Source organism: Zootoca vivipara, chromosome 9, assembly GCF_965207765.1.
Source record: "Zootoca vivipara chromosome 9, rZooViv2.hap1.1, whole genome shotgun sequence".
NCBI lineage: Eukaryota > Metazoa > Chordata > Lepidosauria > Squamata > Lacertidae > Zootoca > Zootoca vivipara.
The window spans coordinates 32,387,577-32,414,950 of NC_142592.1; the positions used below are offsets into that span (position 1 = coordinate 32,387,577).

General features: G+C 42.4%; 1 protein-coding gene across 4 annotated transcripts in view; it reads right to left on the reverse strand.

Annotated features, from left to right (window-relative positions):
• PPFIA2 (PPFI scaffold protein A2) overlaps nucleotides 1-27,374 on the reverse strand; it is a 259,476-nt gene that overhangs the window by 72,549 nt on the left and 159,553 nt on the right. For all 4 annotated transcript variants that reach the window (XM_088651748.1, XM_088651747.1, XM_088651746.1 and 1 more), the window contains 3 exons: nucleotides 15,143-15,244; nucleotides 12,826-12,990; nucleotides 9,595-9,669 (listed from right to left, as the gene is read on the reverse strand). In XM_088651748.1, the coding sequence (XP_088507874.1) occupies nucleotides 9,595-9,669; nucleotides 12,826-12,990; nucleotides 15,143-15,244 (342 nt within the window). The remainder of the gene's footprint in view (nucleotides 1-9,594; nucleotides 9,670-12,825; nucleotides 12,991-15,142; nucleotides 15,245-27,374) is intronic.

The window sequence follows — 27,374 nt, forward strand, 5'->3', positions numbered from 1 at the left end:
ATGAAGCCAACAGGGGCCCCCCATCCCCCAGGCATGCCCCCGGTTGGTAGGTTATTCTTTGGAGGACAACAACAACAACAACAACAACATTCCAGCAGAATATTAAAATACGATTCATCAAATATTAAAAGCTTCCCTAAACAGGGCTGCCTTCAGATGTCTTCTAAAAGTCTGGTAGTTGTTTCTCTCTTTGACATCTGGTGGGAGTGCATTCCACAGGGCGGGCGCCACTACCGAGAAGGCCCTCTGCCTGGTTCCCTGTAATTTCACTTCTCGCAGTGAGGGAACCACCAGAAGGCCCTCGAAGCTGAACCTCAATGTCCAGGCAGAATGGTGGGGGTGGAGACGCTCCTTCAGGTATACTGGGCCGAGGCTGACCTAGAACTCTTAGAGGAACACCCTGTGTTAAGCGCCCAGGGCCCTCAGGGAAACTGGCAATCTGACTTGCCCTTTTTCAGATTCAGAGACAGATACTGAGCAGCTACCAAGCCCTAGGGGGCACAGCTTCCTCAAGATACAGGCTCCATTGGCTACCAGATTCCAAAGTGCCAGTTGAGGAATACTCGTGAGGAAGCTAGTTGTTGCAGAAGGCCAAATCCGTAAGCAACATGGGTGCCTTGTTGCTGTGTTCTGGGTGGAACTCTAAAAGCCTTCAGTTGCAGGCATGGAGTACCAGAACGATACCGTTGTGCCAGCTTCCTGACTCATGGGTCACTGCCACCCAGGTGTCCACTGAGCTTGCCATGTTTTAACCTCCAACTGTTTCTGAACCTTGCTTCTCGGGTTGCCCCTGTGAGGGGAGAGAGACTTTCTGTTCCTTAGCAGGCAATAGCATTTACACCTGCCTTGCCCCACCTAGCTTCCCAGACTATGACTTTGAGAACAGCGAGGACTACAATTCCCATCATCCCTGACCACTGGGCCTGTTAGCTTGATGGGAGTTGTAGTCCAAAAACAGCTGGAGGGCAAGTTTGGTCACCAATGTTTTACATGGTTTTGTATGTTTTGCGGTATTTTATACATTGTGATTTGTTGTTACTTTTATTGATTATAGATTGGTAATTTTTTATTGTGGTTGAACTGTTTAATTATTATTTGCTGATGTTTAATTTTCCTGTTTACTATTAGATTCTGATGGATTGTTGAATGTTGCTTTGTTTGATATGTTATATTAAAGTTATCGTGACTTTTATACTGGAACAGATTGTTACTATTAATGTTTGATGTTTTATTATGTTTTTATGACTTGGAAGCCGCACACAGTGGCTTGGGCAACCCAGCCAGATGGGCGGGGTATAAATGAATTATTATTATTATTATTATTATTATTATTATTATTATTATTATTATTATTATTATTTTATTGACTTTTACTTGACTTTACATCTTAGATTTCCCCTGTTGTTGTCTTGCTGCTCTGATCTGTGTGCAGCCTGAAGCAAGACACACACACACACACACACACACACACACACACACACACACAACCCGGAAAGCCCTGGCATGGTACCCCAGCATAACAGAACATTTCCTGTCAATGGTTTCATTCTTACCTCCCCCACCAAATTCTCTTAACCTTTAATGACTCAAGCTTGTTTTCCTGACAAAGTGTAACAACTTTAACATTTACAAACAGATGTTCCACATCCTATTAAAAATCTAGTGGGAAACTATATTTGTTTCACTGCAGCAAACAGTTTTCAAAATCAGGCTTCCTTCTTAGCCTGCTTTGGAATAGATTTCTTCGAGACAGATGCTAATGCTAAATAAAATGCCTTGTGTCAGACCTCCATCCTGCATCTAAAGCCTTGAAGAGCCAAATAATTGAGAAGGCATCTATCCACATATGTTCAATTCTATTCAATTCTATACTAGTCAAACAAAATATTGAGAGGAAGCTGGGATGAGAAGGATCCCTCTTTGTCTTTGGAAGATAAGCTCATGTAAAAATGTAGATTTTGCCAGCTTTGTGACCACCATGTATTAAGCAAACAATGCAAAATGACCACATTCACACGTCACAATCGGGGATAAGAAAATCTGTCCATTTTGGTTTCTCTCAGTTTCTCCATTACCCCCCCCCCCAAAAAAAATTAAGTTTGGTTCACCACGTTTCCAAAACGGTTTGTCATCTTTTATTTTTTAAAGTCTTCATGAAAATCCACCAGCATTTTAGTGCAAATTCTCTTACTAAACACTTGCTTAGATGCAGTTTGTATGCATAATGGTTTTTTGCATATTATTTCCACTAATATATGCATTTATATGCACACTTTATGCAAGCATGTGCATTCTGGTACAACTGACTTCGCTGGAGAACTGCATTGCAAAATTCACGGCACAAAGCATAATGTGACATTCTGCTTGGATATAAGCTAAAAAAGATGACTAGCTAGTCCTAAAATGTTATGATACTGTAAGCAAAGACTACAATGAAGACAGAATAAATGCAAACAAATTATGTTTGGCATTTAGGATACAGCCTGCTTGCTCAATTTCTGCTCCTGAGTTCTGGGTACAAATTATACTCAAGCCTTCTGAATAATAACAATAATTCTCCAGCCCCTAGTGTGGTTTCATTCATTTCTAATCTGATTAGTCACCACTTTCTCACTTAAAAATAGGGTGCCTGCTTACACATCCAGTTTAAACGATATATATTTAGAATTGGTGGGTTTTAAAAAATCTAAATAAATATACATTATTTTTATTTAGATAAATAGCCTACTTTTGTTTGAATATCTAACAGGGGTATCTTACATTTAAACAGCCTTGGCCTTGTATACCTGAAGGAGTGTCTCCATCTCCATTGTTCAAACTGGACACTGAGGTCCAGTGCTGAGGGCCTTCTGGCAGTTCCCTCACTTCGAGGAGTGAGGTTGCAGGGAACCAGGCAGAGGGCCTTCTCGGTAGTGGCGCCTACCCTGTGGAACGCCCTACCTTCAGATGTCAAGGAAATAAAAAAACCACCTGACTTTTAGAAGACATCTGAAGGCAGCCCTGTATAGGGAATTTTTTTTAATGCTTGATGTTTCTTTATGTTTCTGTATATTCTGGAAGCTGCCCAGAGTGGGCAGGGCAGCCCAGTCAGATGGACAGGGTACAAATAATAAAATTATTATTAAATATGTGTGCAAAGAAAACTGGATCTTCAAGAAAATTGATCACCATCAGTTTGCCACAACGGAAACTTAAGATTTTTGTATCAATAAGATGTTCTATATAATTTGGTTGGAAATTGCCATGGGATGCCATTTATGGTGGCAACCTCGGGGCCAGAATAGAACATGTCTTTCCTTTGCTCTTTGGTTGAGAGGCAACATGCCAAATGATAGCTTAGGGTCATAATGATAGGCTGATAGGATGCTTAAATGGCTACATGCCACACTCGATGCAAAAGCATCATGTATAATATTTTCTCAGCTAGATTTCATCTCTGGTATACAGGCTGTGGCTACACCATCTTGCCGGAAAATTGTAAATGCCTACATTCTTAGTCAACGATGGAACATGCCAAGTTCAGTGAAGTTTATTTCTTTACATCTTTGTCAAATTTGTGACCCCCCTTCCCATTTCAAGCTATGCAAACAAGTTTGAACTGCTTCCTCCAGTGCCTTCATAATTGCAATGCAAATTAATGCAGTGTTAATGAGAACCTGCAGTCTCATGTGTGCTGCTTCAATGTGATAGGAAGCTAAAGCAAGAGAACCTTTTAAAATTCTGATTCCGTTAACCAACATGCAGAAATTTCCCACAAACTACTGTACTTTAATATTATGTTGTGGGGGGCGGCGGCGGACACCTTAGGTTAAATGCTGAGGTTAAGGCTCAAGAGATGGCTTGAATGCTGAAGCACTCAAGATTTCCCATTCTCAACAGCAGGGGGTCTACTTCTTCGGTCTGTTATTCATTTAATAGCACATATATGATGACATCTGTGTTTGTAAAAAGGCAATCAAAATATTTTCAGCCACAGGAAGACGCTACATTGCAGTAAGGACGGCTTTATATGGCGTTTATCACTAGTGCAAGTTGCACTTTAAGGGAACAAAAGGTAGAAGAAAAGGCCTTTCAGAGTTTCAAAAACTGGTTTGGGATGTTGCTTTCAGCAACCACAAAGCCCTTTTCATCCTCTTCTTAGGTGAAAGGATGCTATAAAGCACCTTTCTACCCAAAATGACTTTCTTTCTCTCCACTTCAACTCTTTAAAAACAAAGGATTCCATCTCAGATAGTGTTCCAGCAGACACTCTTCCTAGAAGAACTGTGGAATGAAATCTCAGTGAAAACCACTTATTCTACACACAATTGCCAGCTGCAGGGCTGAAGTTGATTTACAAAACCAGGTAAAACATAACAACAATTAGCATTACTGTCAGCATCTGCATAATGCCATGTAGGCAATGCTGATGAGAAGAGTGGGTGGATTTGTATGGAAGAGGAAGGAGAAGCATGCCTGAATATCATCTTGAAATCATCTTGAATATCATCTTGAAAGTGAAAGCTAGCTTTGCAAACATTTACATCCCAGTTGATTGTAATGAAACCATAAAGCAGTTTATCTATAATGTATGTGACACTTAAGGAAAGTAAGTATTTAAGTAGAGATGAACAGGACTTCCCCACATCCGAATAAAAGCAACCGCCTTACTAAAACTTTGGATTTTCCCACCCCTCAGATTCCTCCAATGTTTCTCCCTGACATATACACCTAGAAGTTCCCACAGTGCCCAGCCACCCTGAATAAGTTGCCCACAAACAGGAGCAGCCACTGTCTTTTGGGAACTTACAAGCACTTTTTCACAGTATCTCCCCTCCTCTGACACGTAAAGGAAAGAAAAAAGGTAAAGGACCCCTGGATGGGTAAGTCCAGTCAAAGGTGACTATGGGGTGTGGTGCTCATCTCACTTTCAGGCCAAGGGAGCTGGTGTTTGTCCACAGACCATTTTCCGGGTCATGTGGCCAGAATGACTAAACTGCTTCTGTTGCAATGGAACACTGTGATGGAAACAAGAGCGCATGGAAATGTCGTTTACCTTCCCACCGCAGCAGTACCCATTTATCTACTTGCACTGGCATGCTTTCGAACTGCTAGGTTGGCAGGAGCTTGGAGAGAGCAATGGAAGCTCACCCCATCATGGGGATTCGAACTGCTGACCTTCTGATCAGCAAAGTCCAAGAGGCTCAGTGGTTTAGAGCACAGCACCACCCACTGACACGTAGACATTAGCAGCAGCCCAATGGAGAAACACTGGCTAACATTTGACTTGTGAGGGACTAACACCGACATCCCCAAACTGTGGCCCTCCAGATGTTTTGGCCTACAACTCTCATGATCCCTAGCTAACAGGACCAGTGGTCGGGGAAGATAGGAATTGTAGTCCAAAACATCTGGAGGACCGAAGTTTGGGGATGCCTGGACTAACATCTGGGACTAATTCCAGGCAAGGGGATTCAGATGCAGAGCAGTAGCTAGAACATTGGAGGATGGAGGAGACTTGCGAGAAACATCAACAGCAGCCCGGTGCGGGGCCTCTGGGCTCTTAAGGAATTCACATCTGGTCTTGTATTTTTAACATACTGGAAACTACTTCAAAATCTTCACTTAGTAGGCAGGGTATAATAGTCATAGAATCATAGAATTGTAGAGTTGGAAGGGACCACAGGTATCATCTAATCCAATCCCCTGAAATGCAGGAATATTCTGTCCAACATGGGGCTTGAACACACAACCCTAAGAGGAGGCATCCCCAAACTTCAGCCCTCCGGATGTTTTGGACCACAATTCCCATCATCCCTGACCACTGGTCCTGTTAGCTAGGGATCATGGGAGTTGTAGGCCAAAACATCTGGAGGGCCGCAGTTTGGGGATGCCTGCCTAAGAGTCTCATGCTCTAGCGACTGAGCTACCAGGGCAGATAGATAGATAGATGATAGATAGATAGATAGATAGATAGATAGATAGATAGATAGCAACGATGAACAAACTAATGAGCGACGGATGGCAAGGAGGACCCACATTGCAATGGGAAGATGTAATGTGCTCTTACCAGTGCCCAGTAATATAGTTGAGTTTACTGTACAAGTGTGTTACATTCAGGTCTGATAGCAGATTCCTTGAAGACAGAAAGGCAGGTCAGATGTTGCAGCACCATGGAGAGCTCTGAGTGAGCAACTTGCCTTGATGAAGCTTGAGGGCAGTCTGAGTCTTTTTAAGAACCTGCCCCCAGGCTCTCTCTTCTCAGGGTCCACTATCTTGTGGATTACTTTAGAGCCTTAAATAGCCAATATTCTAGAGTGAAAATGGACACTCCTCCTCAATTCCACAGTCTCCATCCTGACACATCCCTGGCATTGCTGATCCAGTGAGGAACAGTGGGAGGCACTAGGTTCCTCAGGGAAATGTGCCTGTTTTCCTGAGGGTTTATTTTGATCATTCTGGGATGTCCCAAAATGATAATGTAACAGGATTCATTGCTTCCTGACCTCCAGTAGGAGACTTAGAACCTTGGACCAGGTCCTGCTCCTTAACTGGACACTCTGCAGCCTCTTACTCAGAGTCTTGCTCTGCTAGATTCTGAGGTCATAACAAAAAGGGTCCTAAATAGCCAGACTGCAATTTCATGGGGAGAGATAGGTTAATTTCTGGGCATTCCCTGCATGTCCAGGTAGTTAATCAGGCTTTTCAGGATTAATTTTAAACTGGACTGAAGGGGGAGGGTTGTTATTATTTTCTGCCTCTACATAAAATGTCCTAGTTAGGACTCAAATCTCTCAAATCTTGTGATCTGTAGAAGGTATTTAGATATTTAGTACTATATTATTGAGGAAGACAGGAGTGCCTGGCGTGCTCTGGTCCACGGGGTCACGAAGAGTCGGACATGACTAAATGACTAAACAACAACTATATTATTATTTTAAAAACACACTAATAAAATTTATGCTCCTTGCTAGTACTATTGCAATACCTATTGTTAACAAAAACGGAAACATATAATCTGTAATTGTGATCCAGGAAGGTGAAATGAAAATCCCACGCTAAGAACTACATTGAGGCAGCTATGAGGGATCAAGGTTTTGAGAAGAAAAAATATTCAGCTGCACACAAAAAAAGGCAGACCAAGTAGCTTTGCTAGAATAGACTTCAAACATTGGATACTCAGCAGGGCACTGTTTTAACATATATTTCAAATCATCAGTACACTGCAGGTGTGGAGGAAGATAAAAATAGTAAAACTGGTAAGCAGCAATTTTTGTAGCTTTCCCCCACTCCTGCCTCTTCATTTCTGTTGTGCCTGGTTTCCTCCCTTGGTTAAACAATTAGTAACTCTCTGAGAACAATAGGAGCAATACACAGATATAATGAATAGCTAGCTGGAACCTTAGGCAGGAATACTCCTTAGACAGGAGACACAGCTGGGATATTCAACACAATATTGCAGTGTCTCCTTCCTCTTAACAGAAGTGCTCCTGTCCAGCTATTCCTTCAAAACAGAGCATTCCACTTTCCTCTGTTCTCCACTTTTCTTCTCCACCTGACACTCAACATTCCGCAGCTACTGAACATGCTCAATTTCCGTTAGGTTGTGTTAATAAATGCTTTGTTGTGCTTCTCCCAAGCATGGCAGAGACCTTCCTCTTATTTCTCAGTAGCCCCATTTTTGGCTCAGTTTTTATTGGTACTTAGCACCTGAGATCACTGTTAGAGGATGTAATGTATGTACTCATGGAATCAAGTAAAGAAACAATTTTTTAAACACTTCAGTAAAAGGACCACTTTGCAAACAGCAGGAACAGAGGAGTTCCCTTGTTCATACATTTGCTGGGACAGCATCCCGTCTCATAGAGTGTAGTAGCAAACTTGTTCTCTCACTGGCCATGTAGATAGCAGTGTGAACAGAACACTCCACAATGGCCGGAGGTCCAGTTCAAATGACTCTTCCCATCTTCAAAAATAGGAGGGAGAAATTGCATGATTGTGACAGAAAATGAGCATCGAATTTAATGTCCTAAGATGTTATTCTGTATGGTGGTGCTGATGGAGGGAGGGGAGGAAGCTCACTCCACCACCTTGTGAGTGAAGACAGTGTTTTGCAGTGAATGTATTGAAAAAGGAGCTGTATAAACTCATGCTCTTCAATTGTAACATAAGTATCACAATTCGTTTTTTAAACTTTCCTGCTATCTTTGACACTGCGGGTTTCAATAAATAAATAATAATAATAATAATAATAATAATAATAATAATAATAATATAATAATAATAATATATTATTATTATTTATACCCTGCCCCGTCTGGCTGGGTTTCCCCAGCTATTCTGGGCTGCTTCCAACAGAATATTAAAATACAATACCGCGTTCCACAGGGCGGGTGCCACTACTGAGAAAGCCCTCTGCCTGGTTCCCTGTAACTTGGCTTCTTGCAGTGAGGGAACCACAAGAAGGCCCTTGGCACTGGACCTCATTGTCCGGGCAGAATGATGGGGTGGAGACGCTCCTTCAGGTATACTGGGCCGAGCTCATGTTTGTGCTTGGAAACGTACTGGGAGCCAATGGAGGTCTTTCAAAACCAGTGTTACATGGTCTCGGTAGCCGCTCCCAGTCACCAGTCTAGCTGTCGCATTCTGGATTAGTTGTAATTTCCAGGTCACCTTCAAAAGTAGACCCATGTAGAGCGCATTGCAGTAGTCCAAGCAAGAGATAACTAGAGAATGCACCACTCTGGTGAGACAGTCTGTGGGCAGGTAGGGTCTTAGCCTGTGTACCAGATGGAGCTGATAAACAGCTGCCCTGGACACAGAATTGATCTGCGCCTCCATGGACAGCTGTGAGTCCAAAATGACTCCCAGGCTGTGCACCTGGTCCTTCAGGAGCACAGTTACCCCATTCAGGATCAGGGAGTCCTCCACACCTACCCACCTCCTGTCCCCCCAAAACAGTACCTCTGTCTTGTCAGGATTCGACCTCAATCTGTTAGCCGTCATCCATCCTCTAACCACCTCCAGATAACCCCGTCCAGGCAAACCCCCTCCCCAGAAAAAACAAAAAACAAAAATCATACCCCTTTAAAAGTAGCAGGATTTTCAGAATATAACCAAAGCAGTATTTACACATTGTAACTCTAATGTTAATCCACAAGATATGTGTCAGGGATTGTTCTAGCAGTGAGCATTCCCTGAATCGCAGAAGAGAGGCACCCTGGCTCAGGCAGCATCCTAGAGCCCTTACTGCAACCTCAGACAGGATATCAGGGGGAGGGATCAGGGGAAGTGTCCAGCGGGGAGATACCTCGCCCTTTTAAGTTCATGCCTGACTTAAGACATTCCAAGGTGCGCAGGCACAAAGGGAGGAGGGCAGGAATCCCACGCTTACTATGCTGGGGGATGAGCAGACGCCAGGCATTGGGAGAATCTTCGTCAGACTGATCGGACATGTATTCTCGATACTGAACCACATTGTAAATATCAGGCAAAATAAAAGCCTTAAAGACAGAATGGCTGTGGTACTAGTCTCTCAGTAGTAGCCAAACAAGGACTGTGACAATATGATTAAAAAGTTACATCATACAAGACAGAGAAAAGTTCTGTATTTACCTCCTGATTAGCAGCTGCTAGTTCCTCTTCAAGTGCTGAGACTCTTTCTAAAGAAACCCTCAGTCGTTCCCTTACCTAGAAGAAGAGGAAAATTGTACCATTAAAATTATTTGTGCTCTAGAACTTGAAATAATAAATAGATGGGAGTACTTGAGGCACATATACCCCGTTGTGTGCCTTGGGTGTATTGCCATGCAGTTTTTATGGGTAAAAGGAACTGGGGAAGACAAGGCTCTAGTGAGACTTGGGTAGTTTCTCCATATAAAGCTGCTCCACCCACACATAAATTATTTGAGTCCATTCATTTGCTATACAGTGGTATCTTGGTTCTCAAACACCTTGGTACTCAAAGAACTTGGAACCCAAACGCTGCAAACCCAGAGGTAAGTGTTCTGGTTTGGCTTTTTTGGAAGTCAAACATGCTCCATTTTGAGTGTTACGTTGAGGTCTGTCTGTTTTGCTATTTATTTTGCATTTTTGTTTTTGTGGCTCTTTTTTGTGTGACTGTGTGGAACCCAGTTCAGCTACTGATTGATTGTGTGACTGCAGTACATTGTTTATTGCTTTCATTTTGTGGATGAATGGTCTTGTTAGATAGTAAAATTCACGTTCACTTGCTGTTTTAGGGGTTGATTTTTAAAGTCTGGAATGGATTAATCCATTTTGCATTACTTTCTATGGGAAAGTGTGCCTTGGTTTTGGAATGCTTTGGTTTAGGAACAGATTCCCGGAACGGATTAAGTTTGAGAATCAAGGTACCACTGTATTAAACTTTCAAGATTCCAAACAAGTCTGCTCTAGAATCCGTTGTTGAATAATGGCCTATGGTTAACTTGACCAGTCATGTAAGAAACCTTCACATACCCAGATCCCCAAATCTCCATTGGGTTGGGTGGGGGGAATAACGAATGAACTTTCAGACATATCCCATTAATTGGTTGGGACATGGCTTACTGGGCAATTGGGGAGTGCTGAATCTGCAAGTGAAGTTGTGGTTACATTGTTGCTGCATGTTGCACTCAGACTGATTCTGTGGGCCAGATGGATTTATGATCAATAATTCAAAGTGCCAGCATTCAATCCACTTTTGGAAGGTTTGTAGCAGTTCAGAAGGTCTGGTGAATCACTCAGAAATAAGCAGGCAATCACCTTAGTGCAGATTCAACGCTTACCACTTGCTTCGTAACATACCTGGTGTCACTCAAACCGCCAGAGAAAATCCTTCAATTTCAATTCTGAGTTTAAAACACAAAATGTACAATACGTAGGATGTTTCTGATTAATTGCTTGCAGAAAGTTCAAGTTCATTTCTCATTAATTAGTTTGAGAAAACAATGCACCACCACTTCCCTCATGGTTTATTTTTTCATCAGTCTCAAATACTGGAAAGTGAAATTAGTCTATAAACCATAATAACCTCCAATGACTACTGCTAGTAACGCTACATTATGTAAGTCTCAGCTACAACGTTTAAGTTCAGCAGAAAACCCCAAAGCTTCCAGGGACATTTAAAACATTGTTTAAATGTGTTTGCATAGCACTAGCCTCAGTTATTCATCTCTTACTATGCACAGCTAAATTGCAATGCTTCATTTCAAATAAAAAAGTACAGTAAATGATTTTCACATCACCTAGAAGGAGCGCATGTCAAAATATGGTGCGATCGTGATTCAGGCACAATATGTACTGCCCTATTTAGACTGTAATGAATCTCTGTGGGATTTCTTCCTAAAGGTAATATAGCTCCCTACAAACAGACCCCTCTCCACAAACCAGCTTCTAGAACCATAGACAAGTGACCCATATGCCTTGACTCTCCTCATTTATCATAGCTGCCCCTCCCCGCTGCCTGGTGCCTGCTCCTGATAAGTAACTATCCCATTTTTATTTTTATTTTACAACTTTGTTAGTGTGAGAAACCATTGTTTAGGGGTTCCCCATAGTGTTTAAAATTTAAATCTCTGAGTGGATGTCAGATTATCGTCTCTAGTGCATATTCATATCGACGCATAGGCGCGAACCCTCTCAGGCACCATGCAGGCACAACCTGCCATTTCACACACTTGCAGCTGCTGATGGTATTCTCACAAACTGTTGTCAACGTATTGCAAGACAATTTTATGTTTTTCATGCACACTGTCTTGGCTTTTAACTCAACAGAAAACAGGCCATTGCACTGTTAATGAATACAGGAGGAAGAACAGACACCTTTAAGGAACGGAGGGGAACTGAGACTGTTATTCTCATAGTGGAAATAACAGACAATAAAATTCCTGACACCCGCAAAGTTGTGGAGATTTTCTTAGGAAACCACCAAGATTGTTGAGCGTCCTTGGGGAAACCTCCCCCCAAAATAGAGATTTTCAGGTTTTGGAGCTGTTTCTGCTGCTTTTTCCATCGCCTTGCCCTATAACTGGGATTCCCCTGACATTTTGCCGATTTGGCAAAATTCCTCTGACGCCATTTTTACACCAGAAAACCAGGACATGTCAGGAATTTTCCTGACATATGGAAAGCCTATGTACCCCCTGTATTCATACATGAATATGGGGATTCTTTCAAAAATATTAACTTTCCGCTGATCAGTTGCTTGGGAAGGGGAACAAGGACTGGTTTAAGTCCCTCCTCTCTCACCTCCTTTCCTCCCAAAGGTTGACTGATGGGTTTTTAAACTGTTTGAAATGACTGCAGATTTTTGGATCAGGCAGTCACAGCCACAACCTACATTTAAAGTATGTAACTTCCCACAAAGAATTATGGGAAATGTGGTTTATAAGGGGTACTGGGAATTATAATTCTGTGAGTTGTAAATTGTAGTTCCCTGGATCTTTAGGGGAAGGCATGCCTGTTGAAGTAGTATAAATGTGCTTTAAATGTAGTGAGAGTATTTAGTTCAACTTGGATGGGTAACTTGATAACTGCTTTGGGGACAGCACCAGAGATTTTCCCTAAAAAAGGGAATATAAACAACTTACAGTATGCTACTAGCCTGAATGGACTGGGTTTGACTTCCTGGAAGGGCCCATGGCCCTGCATAAGTCCCATGGAAATCACCACAACCATTCAGGGTGTGAGGCCTCGTGCCTCTGTCATGACCTTGGAAGAATACAAAATGGAAACACTATTATGTTACATATGCCAAGAGAATGAGGAAACTAGTCAAGTGTAGGCATCCATGACAAAGCTTAAGAAGTATATGCTGAGTCAGTAAGCTGATTCCCCATACTTTACCTTCTCATCTAAAGCCTTGTGGTGTTCAAACAACGATTTCAGTGCTTTCAGAACCTCGACTTCACTGGAGACTCCTGAGGGGGACTGTGCTTGCCGTTTCACCACTGTCATTCTCAGTGACCTTTCATGTCTTGAAACAAGGCACTCCAAATGTTCCAGTAACAGCTATTGGGTTCAATATATATATATAAAGAAAGAAAGTTAGCGCGTTTTCACCTGAAGGTCACCGGCATCATAATTCTAAACCTTATAGTTCAAAATGATAATGACACAGGCAGGTTTCACCGTACTTGAAGGTTTAGGGTGACTCCGCTTGGCAGTTTTCCATGATATTATTCAGAGAATGTAAAGGGGAATAAAGCATAAATGTGATGAATATTCACTGAACTCTCATGCAAATATTCCAAGATGGCAAATTGTTCCACTCACTTTTGTTGTGTCCAAACTAAGATGTTTTAGGACATTGAAATGTTGTTAAATGGAACTACTTAAAGAAACAAATCGTAGTGCAGTATGTAACCAATGCTGAAATCAGTTGCACAACTGCATGTCTAAACCTGAACAGATATGCAAAAAAACAAACGTTTTTCATTAACATTTTGAGTTTCTGTATTTGATCAAACGAGGTTGTATCCAGTGCCAGCACTCATGTAACAAGCTCCCTATTATAACAATTCGGAATGTATTCCCCACATTCATGGCTGCAGAAATAGACTTGAGGAGAGGTGAATAAAGAGAGGGCTTATCCACGTCTTTTGCCCTGCTCTTTCCAGGCACAGGCCCATACTGAAAAGCTCCATGTCTGAGCGCTCTTTTTGTTGCCCTAGAGCTTTGCCCGTGAAAACCCACTCTTTAAAGCTGAAGCGCAGCAAACGGCAATTCAGGTTTTTCCTGGATTGCAGTTTGCTCCTATTGCTTCCCCCATGGCAGCAGCCTTGGATTCAAACAGAAATCAAGCTCTGACTCTCTCTGGCTTCCCAGTCTGCAGCTTTTCTTCCAGCTTCTAGCTCACCTCATGCAATTCTCAACCCTGGCCACTTCTTTTTAATTACCAGTCAGTTGAGGGAGGGGGCCCACCCATTTTCTATCTGGCACAGACCCATTTCCTTTGTTCCCTTAATGGCCCATTACCTAGGCTATCACCTCACCAGGAAGCTAGCCTGGCTTATATTTTAACACTTGCTGGATCCAGGGGTTAGAAGGGTCTCAGCAAACAGCCTACTCTCCTCCCGCCCCACAACTCACAACAGTACTTTTGTACTAGTGTTCAAAGTTGGATGGCCAACTTGGTGCTTGTGGCTGTAATGGCACCCTTAAAGTCTCCCCCTGGCATCAGAAAACCTCTCAGCTCTCCCACTCACTGCCCCTTCGGTCATGAGATGGTGAGGCTTTTTCTCCCTTGATTCTCTTGCCCACTTCCTCTTTAATTTTTATGTGCTTTTCAAGGCTCAGATTAACTTTAATGGTTCTGTCTTATATTTATCCATTCCCAATGATCACTGTGAAACTGGCAGTACATGGCTTGGATGAAACATCAAAACACATGACCAGGTTTCATCATGCTTATAATACTTTAACTCAAAAATGCATACATAAACTGGTTCAGTATAAACATTGGTCAGAAAGGTATGGAGATAGGAATTCTGTAAAGAAGACTCCTCTACTCATCATACATTGACACTCTCTGAACAGTCAGAACTGCTCAATTTCCCCCCCAGGAATCCTCACCAGTTGACACACTATTAGAATGATGCTCCATATTCCAGTAACAACATTGACCATGAAAAGGTTTGGGGAATGAACAGACTGGAAGCCATTTCCCCCCCGGCAATCTTTTTGGTGCTAGCCACTGTTCAATTTCACACTTTGATCAAAAGCCAGACTGGGAGAAATCCAGTAAGTTAATAAATGCCAGATGAACCCAAATCTGATCAGTGAATGTCTACTTTTAAACTACTCCCCAAAGAGCAGGTGGAAAATAGAACAGTAAATGACCAGGGAATCCAACTCAAGATATGAATTTCCCAACAAACCACTTGAACTATTAAAAGGCTATTACAAAAGATTGACATTGATGGACCGGTGGCTCTGCAGATGTTATTGGATTCTAACTTCCATCAGCTGCAGCCAACATGTCAATAGTCACGCATCATGGGAGTTTTGGTCCATCAACATCTGGAGAACTACAGATTCCCTCACCCAGGCACAGAATTTATTTTCACAATTCTCATAGAATTTTATAAGATAAAAGGCAGAGCTAAAATTATCTGATACATCATTGTGCAAAACACACATAACTGATTGTTTTTATACTCACTCTTGTGTTATTCCTTTCAGCTTTCAGTTCAGAAATTTCTTCTTCTTTTTCCAGTAGTTGTTCCCTGCAGGCATTTAGCTCTTTTGTAAGTGCAGCAAATTCCTGCAAAGAGGGAGAAAATATGCAAGAGGAAAACGTTTAGCATGAAAATATCGGACTGTATTGATTTAATCTCCAATTTCAGAAAATCTAACAGAACTAAAGCTTGGGTGTGGGAAAATATCTGAGAACTTTAGAAAACAATGGGAATGAAATGCCTCTCTGAGATTAATATGAAAGGCCTGTGCCCTGCTTTGAAAAGTACCAAAAGTCCAGAGCTATATTCCACTGAACAGTAAAATATGCTGTCAGGTGTCAATATAAGAAGCAAAACTGTGTTTCCTTAGCACTCATATGTCCCAAAACCTATGTTTTCTGAGGTAACATAAATGTGTGGCTGAGTCAAGGACATTTGTATGGGTTAACTGACATGCCTTTCCATCATCTGCCCACTATTCTGCAAATGCCCCAAACCCCCTCATTCTCTGATCTTGGAGATCAGGTGAATAACCACTGGATCAAAACTGATCAGGAGGAAGCAATTTGCCGCAGAGAATTGTTGACGGGAGAGGAGAGCTGAACACTTTCCTTGCAACTGTATCCTGCCATCTCTTTCCATCTCTTAATTACCATTATGGGGTAAATCTTTGATGAAAGTGTTTTCTGTTCAACACAGTGACATTATATATACCCGTGGCATAGTAAAACACACATAGTATTATTGATCAGTCCCACGGAAGCTCACCACCTATGTCTTTCAAAGCCAGTGAGGCTACTATTGGTCTTGGCTGCTACAAATCACTCACCTAGCAGGATGGAGCTTGTGGGTTATGCTTAATATTTTAGATCCACCAGCCAGAGTCCAGTGCAAAATGGTAGTTGGGTGGGAAGACGTATGCTAAGAATTAAGAAACTTGGTGCCTCTGAGTACATGCCCAGCCTAGGAATTTGTGATCATTATCTGAACGAAGCTTACAATTCCTTTCACACAAGAATCCACTACTGGTTTTCCTGCCAACCTTCTTTTTCAGCAACCTATGTAACTTAGGAATGGGGGAATTTTTAGTTGTTGCTATTAGGCAACTAGGAGTCAGATACCCTTGACAATCTACTGCAAGCATAGGCAACCTTCAGCCCTCCAGATGTTTTGGACTACAACTCCCATCATCCCTGACCACTGGTCCTGTTAGCTAGGGATCATGGGAGGCCAAAATACCTGGAGGGCCTAAGGTTGCCTATGCCTAATCTATTGCAAGGCAACCAACCTGTAGATCCCAATCTAACTTCTGACCACCCCCTAATTTATCGCACACTTAAATTTGCAAAGTCTTTTACCATTTTTCTCGTTCCCTCACAAACAACGTGTGTCTTCACTTCAGTAATGTGTCCTTGTGTGTACAGGGCTAGGAGTGGAATCTCTTTGGATTCCTCCTGGTTTTAGGGCAAACATAGCCAAACATGGCCCTCCAGCTGTTTTGGAACTACAACTCCCATCATCCCTAGGTAACAGTACCAGTGGTCAGGGATGGTGGGAATTGTAGTCCTAAAACAGCTGGAGGGCCAAGTTTGGCTATGCCTGTTAGGCTATTGCTTCCCACTGCAAGATAAATACCAGGCATAGGCAACCTTCGGCCCTCCAGATGTTTTGGACTACAATTCCCATCATCCCTAACCACTGGTCCTGTTAGCTAGGGATTATGGGAGTTGTAGGCCAAAAACAGCTGGAGGGCCGCAGGTTGCCTATGCCTGCTAATACCCTCAAGGATGCACACAATAATCTGAAGTATATATGTCACTTCGTAAAGTGGTTTTCCAATCCATTATGTTATTGTATTCTAAAGACTCTTCTGAAATAATTATACCTTAATAATATAATTCACTTAGTTTAATTAAACCACGGTGAAGCAGATCAATATAGTACAGAGAGAATATTAAAAGCTTAAGCAGGAGTGGATTCTGCAGGAGAGTGTGTCTGAGGTTTTTATAAGGTTAGGCAGTAAATTACAGATTTGATGATTTATAGTTTTCGCAGAGGTTAATCATTCATCACTCTGATGCAGTAACTGTTTAAACTAAAATATCTGCATTTTAGCCAGCTTCATCTCATCAAGGAACTAAAATTGGTGTTTTGACGTAGCTGCTTTTAGTTGATGACTTGTTCATTCATTATTAGAAAGGAACACCAAACCGCTTACCATTTCGGCAGCAGTGGCACCAGTTGCAGCCTGGCACAGCTACAGGCAAGCTGGGAGGGGGGATTCTTTCCCATGGGGCCAGCTGGTGTTGTCATCAGCCTCAGCTGGCCATAGGTAGCTATGGAGTTACTTGGCCGCTGTATTTGGTGCCAGGGAAGAATTGGGCCTGTCTGGCAACTGTCACAACTTTGCTGACGGAAAAAGGCATTGAGCCAGACCCTTAGCCTAAACAGAGGGAAGGAGCCCTACCCACTACTTCTTGATCAAAGTATCAGGGTACCCCGGAAAAGAGGTCCAGGGGGAAGGATTCTGTCTGAATGCCTGGATGGGGGCAGTGGCGGAGCTAGCCGCTTGGGCACCTGGAGTGGACATGCTGTGCACCTGGGGGGCGGAGAGAACCGCCCAGGGGGGCAATCGGCAAGGCGATCGGCACCCATTGGGGTGGGGCAATGCTCCGCCCAGAGGTTTTTTGTCACCCCGCCTCAGGGATGACACCCATGGCAGAGTGCCCCACCCCCTTTCCTACGCCCCTGCATGGGGACTAACCGCTAACGGGCCACAGAAATCCCCAAATTGTGTCCTGGAGGGATCACCCATATTTGATGTTCACCATAGGGGTTTCTTTAACCCACGATCAACCCTGATGGAGTAATCAGAGAGAAATTTAGGTTGGTTGATTCAGGATACATACCCCGTGCCTGTGCCAAAGCCTATTAACATCTGTAATCAATAAAGTTGTAGCTATTTCAATCCCAATATGTTGTCATGTCGGTTTTTTTTTTTACTATTCCCTGGCAATCTACGGCTCACTGCATGCGTGTCCACCAGCACATGACATTATTATGTTCTGTTTGAAAACTGTTCTGGAATGAAATTCTGAATCTGAGCTGATACACATACCATTTAGCCATCATACCTTGGTCTGGGAGACAATATTTACATTAAATTCTCTCTTCTTCTTTTAATATGCTTACAAACCTTAGTCTTAACCCTGTTGCATAATCCAATCCTATGCAGGTCTGCTTTAAAATAAGCTCACCAAATTTAATAGTACTTATTCACAGGTAAGGATGCATAAGATTATATAGGGAAGAGCATGACTGTTTGGAATGATCGGATGTTCAGTCAATTGTATGCTTGTCTAAGAATTAGGAAAGTGGACTTACATTGCTGGGAGGCCTCTTTTTGCATTGCATTTGACTTCTGTCTAATTAGTTTACTAAGCTAACATCTGCAGTGACATTCACACATGTACATCCATCTGAAAGCAAAGGCTTGCCTTCGAAACTATTGTTTTAATTGTATGCAAATCTATATGGATTTAATCAATTACTTAATCAATTAAAACTAATTTGATTAGTGAGATTTATTGGAGTAAAAGCCCAAATTTATCCATGCATTGCTTGCTAAATTCACATTATTTAGACATCTCAGTGTTGCTGACACCAGACCCCTCACCCCCCACAAATCAGTAAATTTATTGTGGTGTTAGGGGTAAAAAGTATCAGGTTAAATTTTCTTTTTACTTGCACCTAGGCTGCACCTAGCTATCAAAAGCTTTGGCTTCTCTGCCCTGAAAGGAAACAGACAAAGATCTTCCGCTGAGGATATAATAGCAGACTCCCCCCCCCTCCCCAAGATTGCCTCACAGGAAAATTAAGCTTTTCTTTCTGCTTTAAAAACGATATTATTTCCGTCATGCTTGGCTCTTGAGGGATGAGTTAATAATGGGGTAAGACAGCAGTTTTGAATTCATGCTTGACAAAAGCACAGGTAAATGCCATTTGTTGACACAAAAGTTATTTTAAAGTTGGATGTGTAGCTTGGCTCTTAGGCACTGTTGGATAGCAAAGTCTCTAAGAATAGGTTGCCTCACTAGTTAAAGCACAGGAATGCATGCTTTTGTTCTATGCAGTTACATAACAGCTTGTGATGATAATGACCTCTGCTCTGCATTTGCCTCATAGATGCACAGAAACCAAAGGGATACTGTCATCTAGAATTATTGTTTGCAGCAGAAATGTTGCATGGTCAGTCATAGTTTAGGAGGCCTCAAGGTAGAAACTGCTGCATAACTAATACAGTTTGACAGATCAAACTGCACTCTTAAAGTTTACAAGGCAACTGTGGGGTTACCACACCAATTAAAAAGTGAAGCATGGAAATTACTCAGCAGATAATCCCACTTTTTAATCCTGAAATTTGAAGGACTAAACATGTTGCTCCACATGATGTTTAAATTTTTTATATCCCACTTTTGGAAAGAGGCTTCAATAATTAAAGGGGCGAAAATAGAATTGCCAAAAGATTAAGGGAAAAGAATAACTAGTTTTCTGATGCTACATGGTAATTCCATGAACACAACCATTTATCAGGATAGTGTTCAGAAACAAGTCACCGGTATCTATGGCTCTTGACACATAAGTCTGAAAAAACACATGCTTGGGAAGGGGGATGCCAGCTGCTGTGCCCACTTCCAACCTCCATGTCCTCATCTGCTCTCTGCGCACAGAATTTATGGGTTGGATCGAGATTTTGGCCACATTCACACCATAGATTTAAAACAATATGAGACTACTGTCATGGCTTTCCCCATGTAGGGTGCTGAGAGTTGTTGGGATGCCACTATTCCCCTCCCAGAGCGACAATTCCCAAAGTTTCCTGTGAAGAGGGCTTGATTGTTAAAACTATGCTGCGAATTATAGTTCTGTGACAGGAATAGGAGTTTCCCGTCTTAGCACCCTTGACAAATAGCTCCTAGGATTCTTTGGGGGGCAAGTCATGACTGTTTATGTTGTTGTTGTTGTTGTTGTTGTTGTTGTTGTTGTTGTTGTTGTTGTTGTTGTTGTAGTCGTGTCTGACTCTTCATGACCCCATGGACCAGGAGAGTCGGACACGGCTGTTTATAGATGTATCATAGTCAGGGCCGGATTTAGGTTTGATGAGGCCCTAAGCTACTGAAGGTAATGGGGCCCTTTATATGTCCAGCTGTCCTTTGTCAACAAAAAATTGTCACTGTTTTTTGTGTTGAATATATGCTATATGGTAATTTATGGACCTAATAGGTATCTAAAGCCATTTGCACATGAAATACTGTATGTATTTTATCAAAGTAATTGATATAGAAATGAGCAAACCAGTGATATTTTAGGGAGCAGGCTAGCAGGCGGGGCCCATTACTTACATCATAGGAGCCTACACTACACAAAACACTGTTGCTGTATGTAGGTTTTATTTTATTTGTTTTTTATCTTATATTTTGGAAATGCACATCCAGTTTTTTCCCTTTAATTTTTTTGGGGGCCCCCAAGAGAGTGGGGCCCTAAGCTATAGCTTGTTTAGATTATACGTAAATCCGACACTGATCATAGTGCTTTAAATACATGCTGTAAATGCAGCCTTAGTCATGCTTAGGAATAGACCCTGGGAAATCAATTTCAGTGATTAATTTATCGTTGATTTCAATGGGGGTACAAGTTGCACACATGATCTGTGACACAGCAAAAGGTAGGAATCCAGATAACACAGAAAAGTTCTACCCAGTGCAGATGAAGACTAGGGGATGGGAGGTAAGGACAGTGAAAGTGGTTGCAGGCATCTTCTACATATTCTCATTGTAAATGGTTTCAGACAAGGTGAAAAGGTGCTGACAGTGACCCTCACTCTTCTTTCCCAGCCAAGAAACTTCCTCTGGACAAGAGAAACGTTTACCGCTTGCACAAATTCTTTTGCCAAATAAACACTCATTTTTCATGTGCAGTAAAAGAAGGCGGTCTTTTTTAGGGGGAAAGGGAAAGAAAAAGCACCCTGGCACAGAAATATTGTTCCCTTGTGTTCAGCCCGGTAAGGTCTCTCTGCAATTACGATCTTTTTTGATCCACAGATTTAGAATTGTTTTAGATAAATCCTGCCTCAGAACAGAGATTTGAGTTCCAAACATTTGCCTTCAAAATAACTAGGCTACTGGTTTCATTGACCCATCAAGCTGAGGTGTGGACAGCTGTGAACTTGAGGAGAGAGAAACTCAGTATGACAATCGTATGGCACCCTTAATGGGAACAGATCTGTTAATTAAGCCTGCGATGAGGCTGACACCTCAAGAAAAGGTGTCCCTACAATGTCATCAGTGATCATGTCTGCCATATTGAGACATAATCATCTGCTGGAGTGAACAGCTTTCTCTAGAAAGGAGATGGGAGTCTGATAACAGGAGCAACCATGAGTTTTTATGCATTAATTTTACAAAGTTTGCAATGGTTTAAAAATACAATGGCCTGGTTCATATGACACAGAAGCTCTACTATGGTTTACTGGAACTGCACAAACACATGGGCTTCCAGGGAGGAGCTTGCAGCTGGCTTGCTCCTCTCTGGTCCTTTCTGCTCCCAAGCCATGCTTACCTAAGCCAATGGCTGTTTAACATGCCATCCAAACCCTGTCTTGTGGGTTTGTCTAGAATTTCCCCATCAGCGTGAATAAATTTTAGAAACAATGCATAACCATTATTCTCAGTTGACTTGACTAATATTTTAGCCATGCACACAGTCCTTCCTTTTGTGCCTTAGGATGTTCCACCTTTATTTAACACAGATCTTTTTTTCTATATTTGATTGTCATGTCACGTTCCATACAACCCAGATGTTGCACATTATGAAAGCCTTTTCAATTAATATGCAACATCTAGTGCAACATGCCTTCTACTTTGCACTGTTAGAGTGGTAGAAAATTAACATTTGTTCTGCTAACATAATGTCCAAATGCCAGTACTGTAAACTGACCTATTTTATATAGAATGCTTATACAATGGCAAGCAGTTTTAACATACAACTGAGGATACTGCACTTCAATGGGAAAACAGAAGGAGAACGTCTAATTTTGGTAGATTTTCGTGCTTTACTGTTGTTATGGTTCATCTTGAAAAGGACATTTGGCAAGACAATTGTTCCAAAATGTATACAGATGTATGTATTAAAAACGCATCCTGTCTGACAACACAATTTCGTTTTACGAACAACAAACAAATGGGTCTCATTCAAGATTTTCCCAGCTGACATGGGGGAAGGGGAAGAGGAAGTGATTGTGGCTACACAATGGCTCAAATCCAGAGAACAAGAGACTCAGCTGGAAACTGTATGCCTGCTGCTTTAAGCATAGATCACCTTCATGCAAACCTAGCTGATGATCAGCACTGCCAACCCCAATAATCTCTTATGAGATAGGGGGAAAAGAGGATCTCAAATTGCCACATATCCTGGAAACTGACATGATTGGAACAGAAACCATGCACCATTCTTCCATGTTGCCAGTAGGTAAATGGGAACGAATACTGTCACAAGGACCTGCCTACAAATCCTCATGATACAAATTTTGGTATCCTCTCTCTGCAGGTCAGTATCAGTTTCATCACTGACCCAAGAGGTGTTTTGCAACTCATTTAAAATCATCATCACCACCACCACCACCACCGAAAAACCTATGGATACACCCATCTTCCTATATACATAAACATGCAAGGCATGTATCCACCACTGAAGGATCTGTCGTGTCACATCACAATCCTGGATTTGTATGAGGTCAGGGTGGGACAGGGGAGCAAAAGAGAAGGGCAGGATGCACAGCACCAGCCGCCATCAAAAGAGAGTGAGAAGGGAGGGACCCCGACAGGGGAAGAGTGGTGGTTTAAAACAACAACAGAAGTTTGAGGAAAGCAGGGGTGGAGGTAACGGAGAGGAAAATTGTGGTTTTTAACAACAGCAGAGGTTTGAGTAAAGCATATGGAGGGCCACAGGGGGAAACTGTGGCATTAAACAACAGGAGAGGTGAAAAGGGTGCTTAGTAGTTGCGATGTGTAGGAGGAAAAAGGCACAGCAGGTCACATGGGGGGGGCTGGTGGGTGTGTAAAGGGGCTGCACAAAAGGAGAGGGGAGCAACCATTGACATGAGGGCAGGAGGGTGAAGGTGAAAGCCAGGGTGCAAAGCAGAATTGCAGAAGAGAAGACCAAAACATCATCAAAAACAGGGCCGTGAAGGGGAATAACGAGCTTAGTAGCTGCATGGGATGGGAAGGGAATATCTGCTCACCTGGGACTCTGGGTGGGTGGCCGTTGCAGCATGGCATGGCAGTGGTGGGTTCAGGGAGGCTGTCCAGGCACGGCCAGGGAAAGGGATAGCTGGCACTGCCCACCTCTGGCCAAGTCAGACACTCAAGTAAGGGTGGGCAGTGCCCCCTGCAATCTCAGCACAGCCTATTTAAGGGGTCGTCCAGGTGTCAGCTGACCTCTTGGCCAATCATCATGGGATTTTTCCATCCACCCAGTCTTTAGGGGCCCACCAGGGTGGGGCGGGGATGGGGAGAGAAGTGGGCACGTTGGCCATGGACCTTGCTGTGGTTAATTTGGTCTCGCCGTATTCAGGGTTCCCTTTCTCCTGTAAGCAAAATGGCCGGCTTGTAGGTTTTCGCCTACCTTGTAGCAACTGTCACAACTTTGGCGGATAAGGCATTGGGCTGCTTCCTTAGTCACCCTGTTAGAGTGGTCCAGGAGGGGTGACTCTGTCCAGGAGTACGCTAGTGGACCAACGGGCCCATTTACCTCTCCCAATAGTGGCCTGTGCGGGGCTGTGGCATCCAATCCATGTTGGGGATGACTCCGCAGCACAGGTTTGACCCCACCAGGTTCCCATCAGGTAGCAGGCAGGATACATGCCCAATGCCTCAGCCAATCCTCCTCTTTCCTGTAATCAATAAAGTTGTGGCCTAATTCAACCCAATACCAGTCTCCTGTGTCATTCCTGTGGCCCTCCCTTCACCAGCAGTCCCTTTGCCTGTGCCAGCAAAACCCCAGGCAGTTACTAAGGGGAAAATGGCAGAGGGGTTGGTGAGCAGGGGCAGGGGCATAGCCCATAGTACCAGTGCTTCTTTCTGGGGGGTACTCAAGGGTAGAAGAAAAGCATTGGTTAAAAGCATGACACTTACTGCAACAACTTTATGGTGAGCATCAGCACCTTATTTCTAGAACAGGCATCCCCAAACTTCGGCCCTCCAGATGTTTTGGACTACAATTCCCATCATCCCTGACCACTGGTCCTGTTAGCTAGGGATCATGGGAGTTGTAGGCCAAAACATCTGGAGGGCCGCAGTTTGGGGATGCCTGTTCTAGAAGAAAAGCACTGCCTAGTAGAAATAAAAGTCTAAAATCACCCTATATAAGGTGTGTGCCAATAAGAGAGCTGGCTATTCAGTTTATTCAGCTTGCCATCTTATTTCCTTTCTATATTACAAACTTTAATAGATCATCTACAGGACTTTCACTTGCTTGTGCTCACTTAGCAATGAGCAAGCCATTTGATTAAAATGCCCAGTTCTCTTACTTTTTGGTAACTTACAGGATATAGGCTTTACTGGTCTTTATGAAACATGTTTTTTTTTTTTAAAAAAAAAACCCCAATGGTACATGCCTCATTTATTTTATTCAGTTATCTTTGAGAGTCATGTACTATTTAGAGTGATGGCCTATGAATGACTTGACAGCAATACGTGTTACTTTTTCTGAAATAGTGACATGACTCATCCACCCTCCCCCTCGACTGTCCTTTGATTTCTCAAATACCTTTTACCACCTGGACCAAATTATGTAAACTCTTTTAGGAGAGGACAGAGCCCTGAGTCACCCTAACATGACTTGAGAATCACACCGAGTCTGACCAAAACTATTTCCTCAGATGTAAAAATAAACACGTTCCCCAGTTGCATTACTCATACATTGTTCTATATGGACAATTGGACACACTTAAAACAATGCATTGCGTAAACGGGTGAAGTTTCTTTAAACTTTGGTAAGACACTCAGTAAGAGGGACACAATGGTGACAATGGTAGAATTCAAGGGTCAGCATACAACAAAAAGTATCCAAGAGATTATTCTGCAGGTAAATGTGAACCTAGCACCAGACTTGTCTAATTTCAAAAGCAAATATATCAGCAGAAAAGCAAGTAGACCCTTTCCAGTTCAGAAAAGTTGTGCCTGCACAAATTCTCTTTTCTACACAGCTATTTAAAGATACAGACATCTTGCTCGGTTTGCATCTGGTCACTCTTTCTTTTTCTTTTATGAAAGCTTCTAAAACAATGAGGAAAGGAAAGGAAAGGAAAGGAAAGGAAAGGAAAGGAAAGGAAAGGAAAGGAAAGGAAAGGAAAGGAAAGGAAAGGAAAGGAAAGGAAAGGAAAGGAAAGGAAAGGAAAGGAAAGGAAAGGAAAGGAAAGGAAAGGAAAGGAATAGTACTGATGTAACTCATGCTGCAGTAGAGTAGGAAGGGTGGGGGAGCACAGCTTCAAAACTTTTTAAGAAGAGGAGCAATGGCACCCTTTGCCACAGCCCCAGAGTAAACTACAGAACCTGCCTGATCCTGCAGATGAATGAGGTGATAATGAGCAGAGGCAGATTTAGGGGAGTGCAACCAGTTTGGTTGCACTGGGAGCAGAGCTTTGGGGGCGCCACAACTTTGATGCAGTATGGAAGGCAAGAGGTGGGGGGCACCAAATTGTGACATAGCACAGGGCACTTGAGATGCCAAGGTCTGCCACTGTAATGAGCCTGGATATTTCTTTCCTTTTCTTTGATGGGGTTCCTACTTCATGCTAGCACTCTCCCCTGAAGTTCGGTGATGCTTACTCCCAGGTAACTATGTACAGTATTTTAATCATGCTTCATGACTGACTAGCTCAAGATATGACTATGAACTCCTTTGGGGGACGGGGCTATGACAAGTATTGTGACAAGATCCTACTCTACAGAATTTACCAGCACACCATTTGTTGCCACCCACCTTAGGTGGAGGTGTCAATGGTCAATGGTCTAATGAACAGAACTGAAGATATGTTTACCATAGAAAAATTATCTCCTCTTTAGCCACTTGACCAGTCATTAGTGGTTGTTTTCTTAATCAAAATCTGCATGAGACACACTACTTTAAATGCTCAACCCTGGATGGAGTGAATGAGGTCAGACTAGTAAAGAAAACATAGAACATAGCTGAATGTTTGCCTCTGGACAGATTCCAATACCAAACAAATTATTCAATGGCAGTATTGTCACTCTGCAGAAGTGAAGGATGGTAGAGGAAAATTATTCAATCATATAACCCAATAAAACAAAGAGAAGGTCAAAAAACATTTTGTCGATATTGCTGCATTTTCTTTTTTTAAAAAGCACAACTGTCTCAAGGCCATAGAATGAAACAGTTTGGCATCCATATGTATGAAAAAATATCTAAAGAGGGAGGGAATGTGTATACTTAAACACATCTTTCTAGACAGGCAGAACTACCGTACCTTCTGAACTAGAACAGTCCACCTTTCAAAAAATAACATTGGCAAGGATGCTAGAGAAGTTATTTTCTAGGATGATGATGATTATTATTATTATTATTTAATTTATATCCCGCCCATCTGGACACAAAAGCAAAGCAAAGCAAAGCAAAGCATCTATGGATTGTGCCAATATTTCAATTTCCAAGGCGGGTTCAAAAATCAAGGCATTTACTTCCGGGTTTTCGGCATCCAAGTTCCGAAACGTTTGACTACGGAGGTGTTCAAGAACCAAGGTACCACTGTACTATGAAAGGCTTGTGGTGAAAACCACTCACAGCACTGAGCTTGAGCCCTGCTCACTACTACAAACCTGTTCCTGAGTTTCCTGTGGGCAAAATATAATGCTGAATTAATAGAACTGTAACTGTTACTATAAATGTTTGCTATAGCAATGAGTTACTACATCAAATCCTACATTCCCCCTGTATTTTCAAGTTCTCATAATCATTTTAACTAAACTGTCCTTTGAGTTTATATCCTAGCTGTCACCAGAAATGAGATTTTAAACTGTGACAGCTGAGCTTTGATCAAAACAAGACCTTTATAATGAAAATGTTGGCTAGTAAAGGCTCCACTACTATTAAAAACTGGGCAAGTTGGGCAGCTCCATTAGCTTATACTTAGCATGTAAT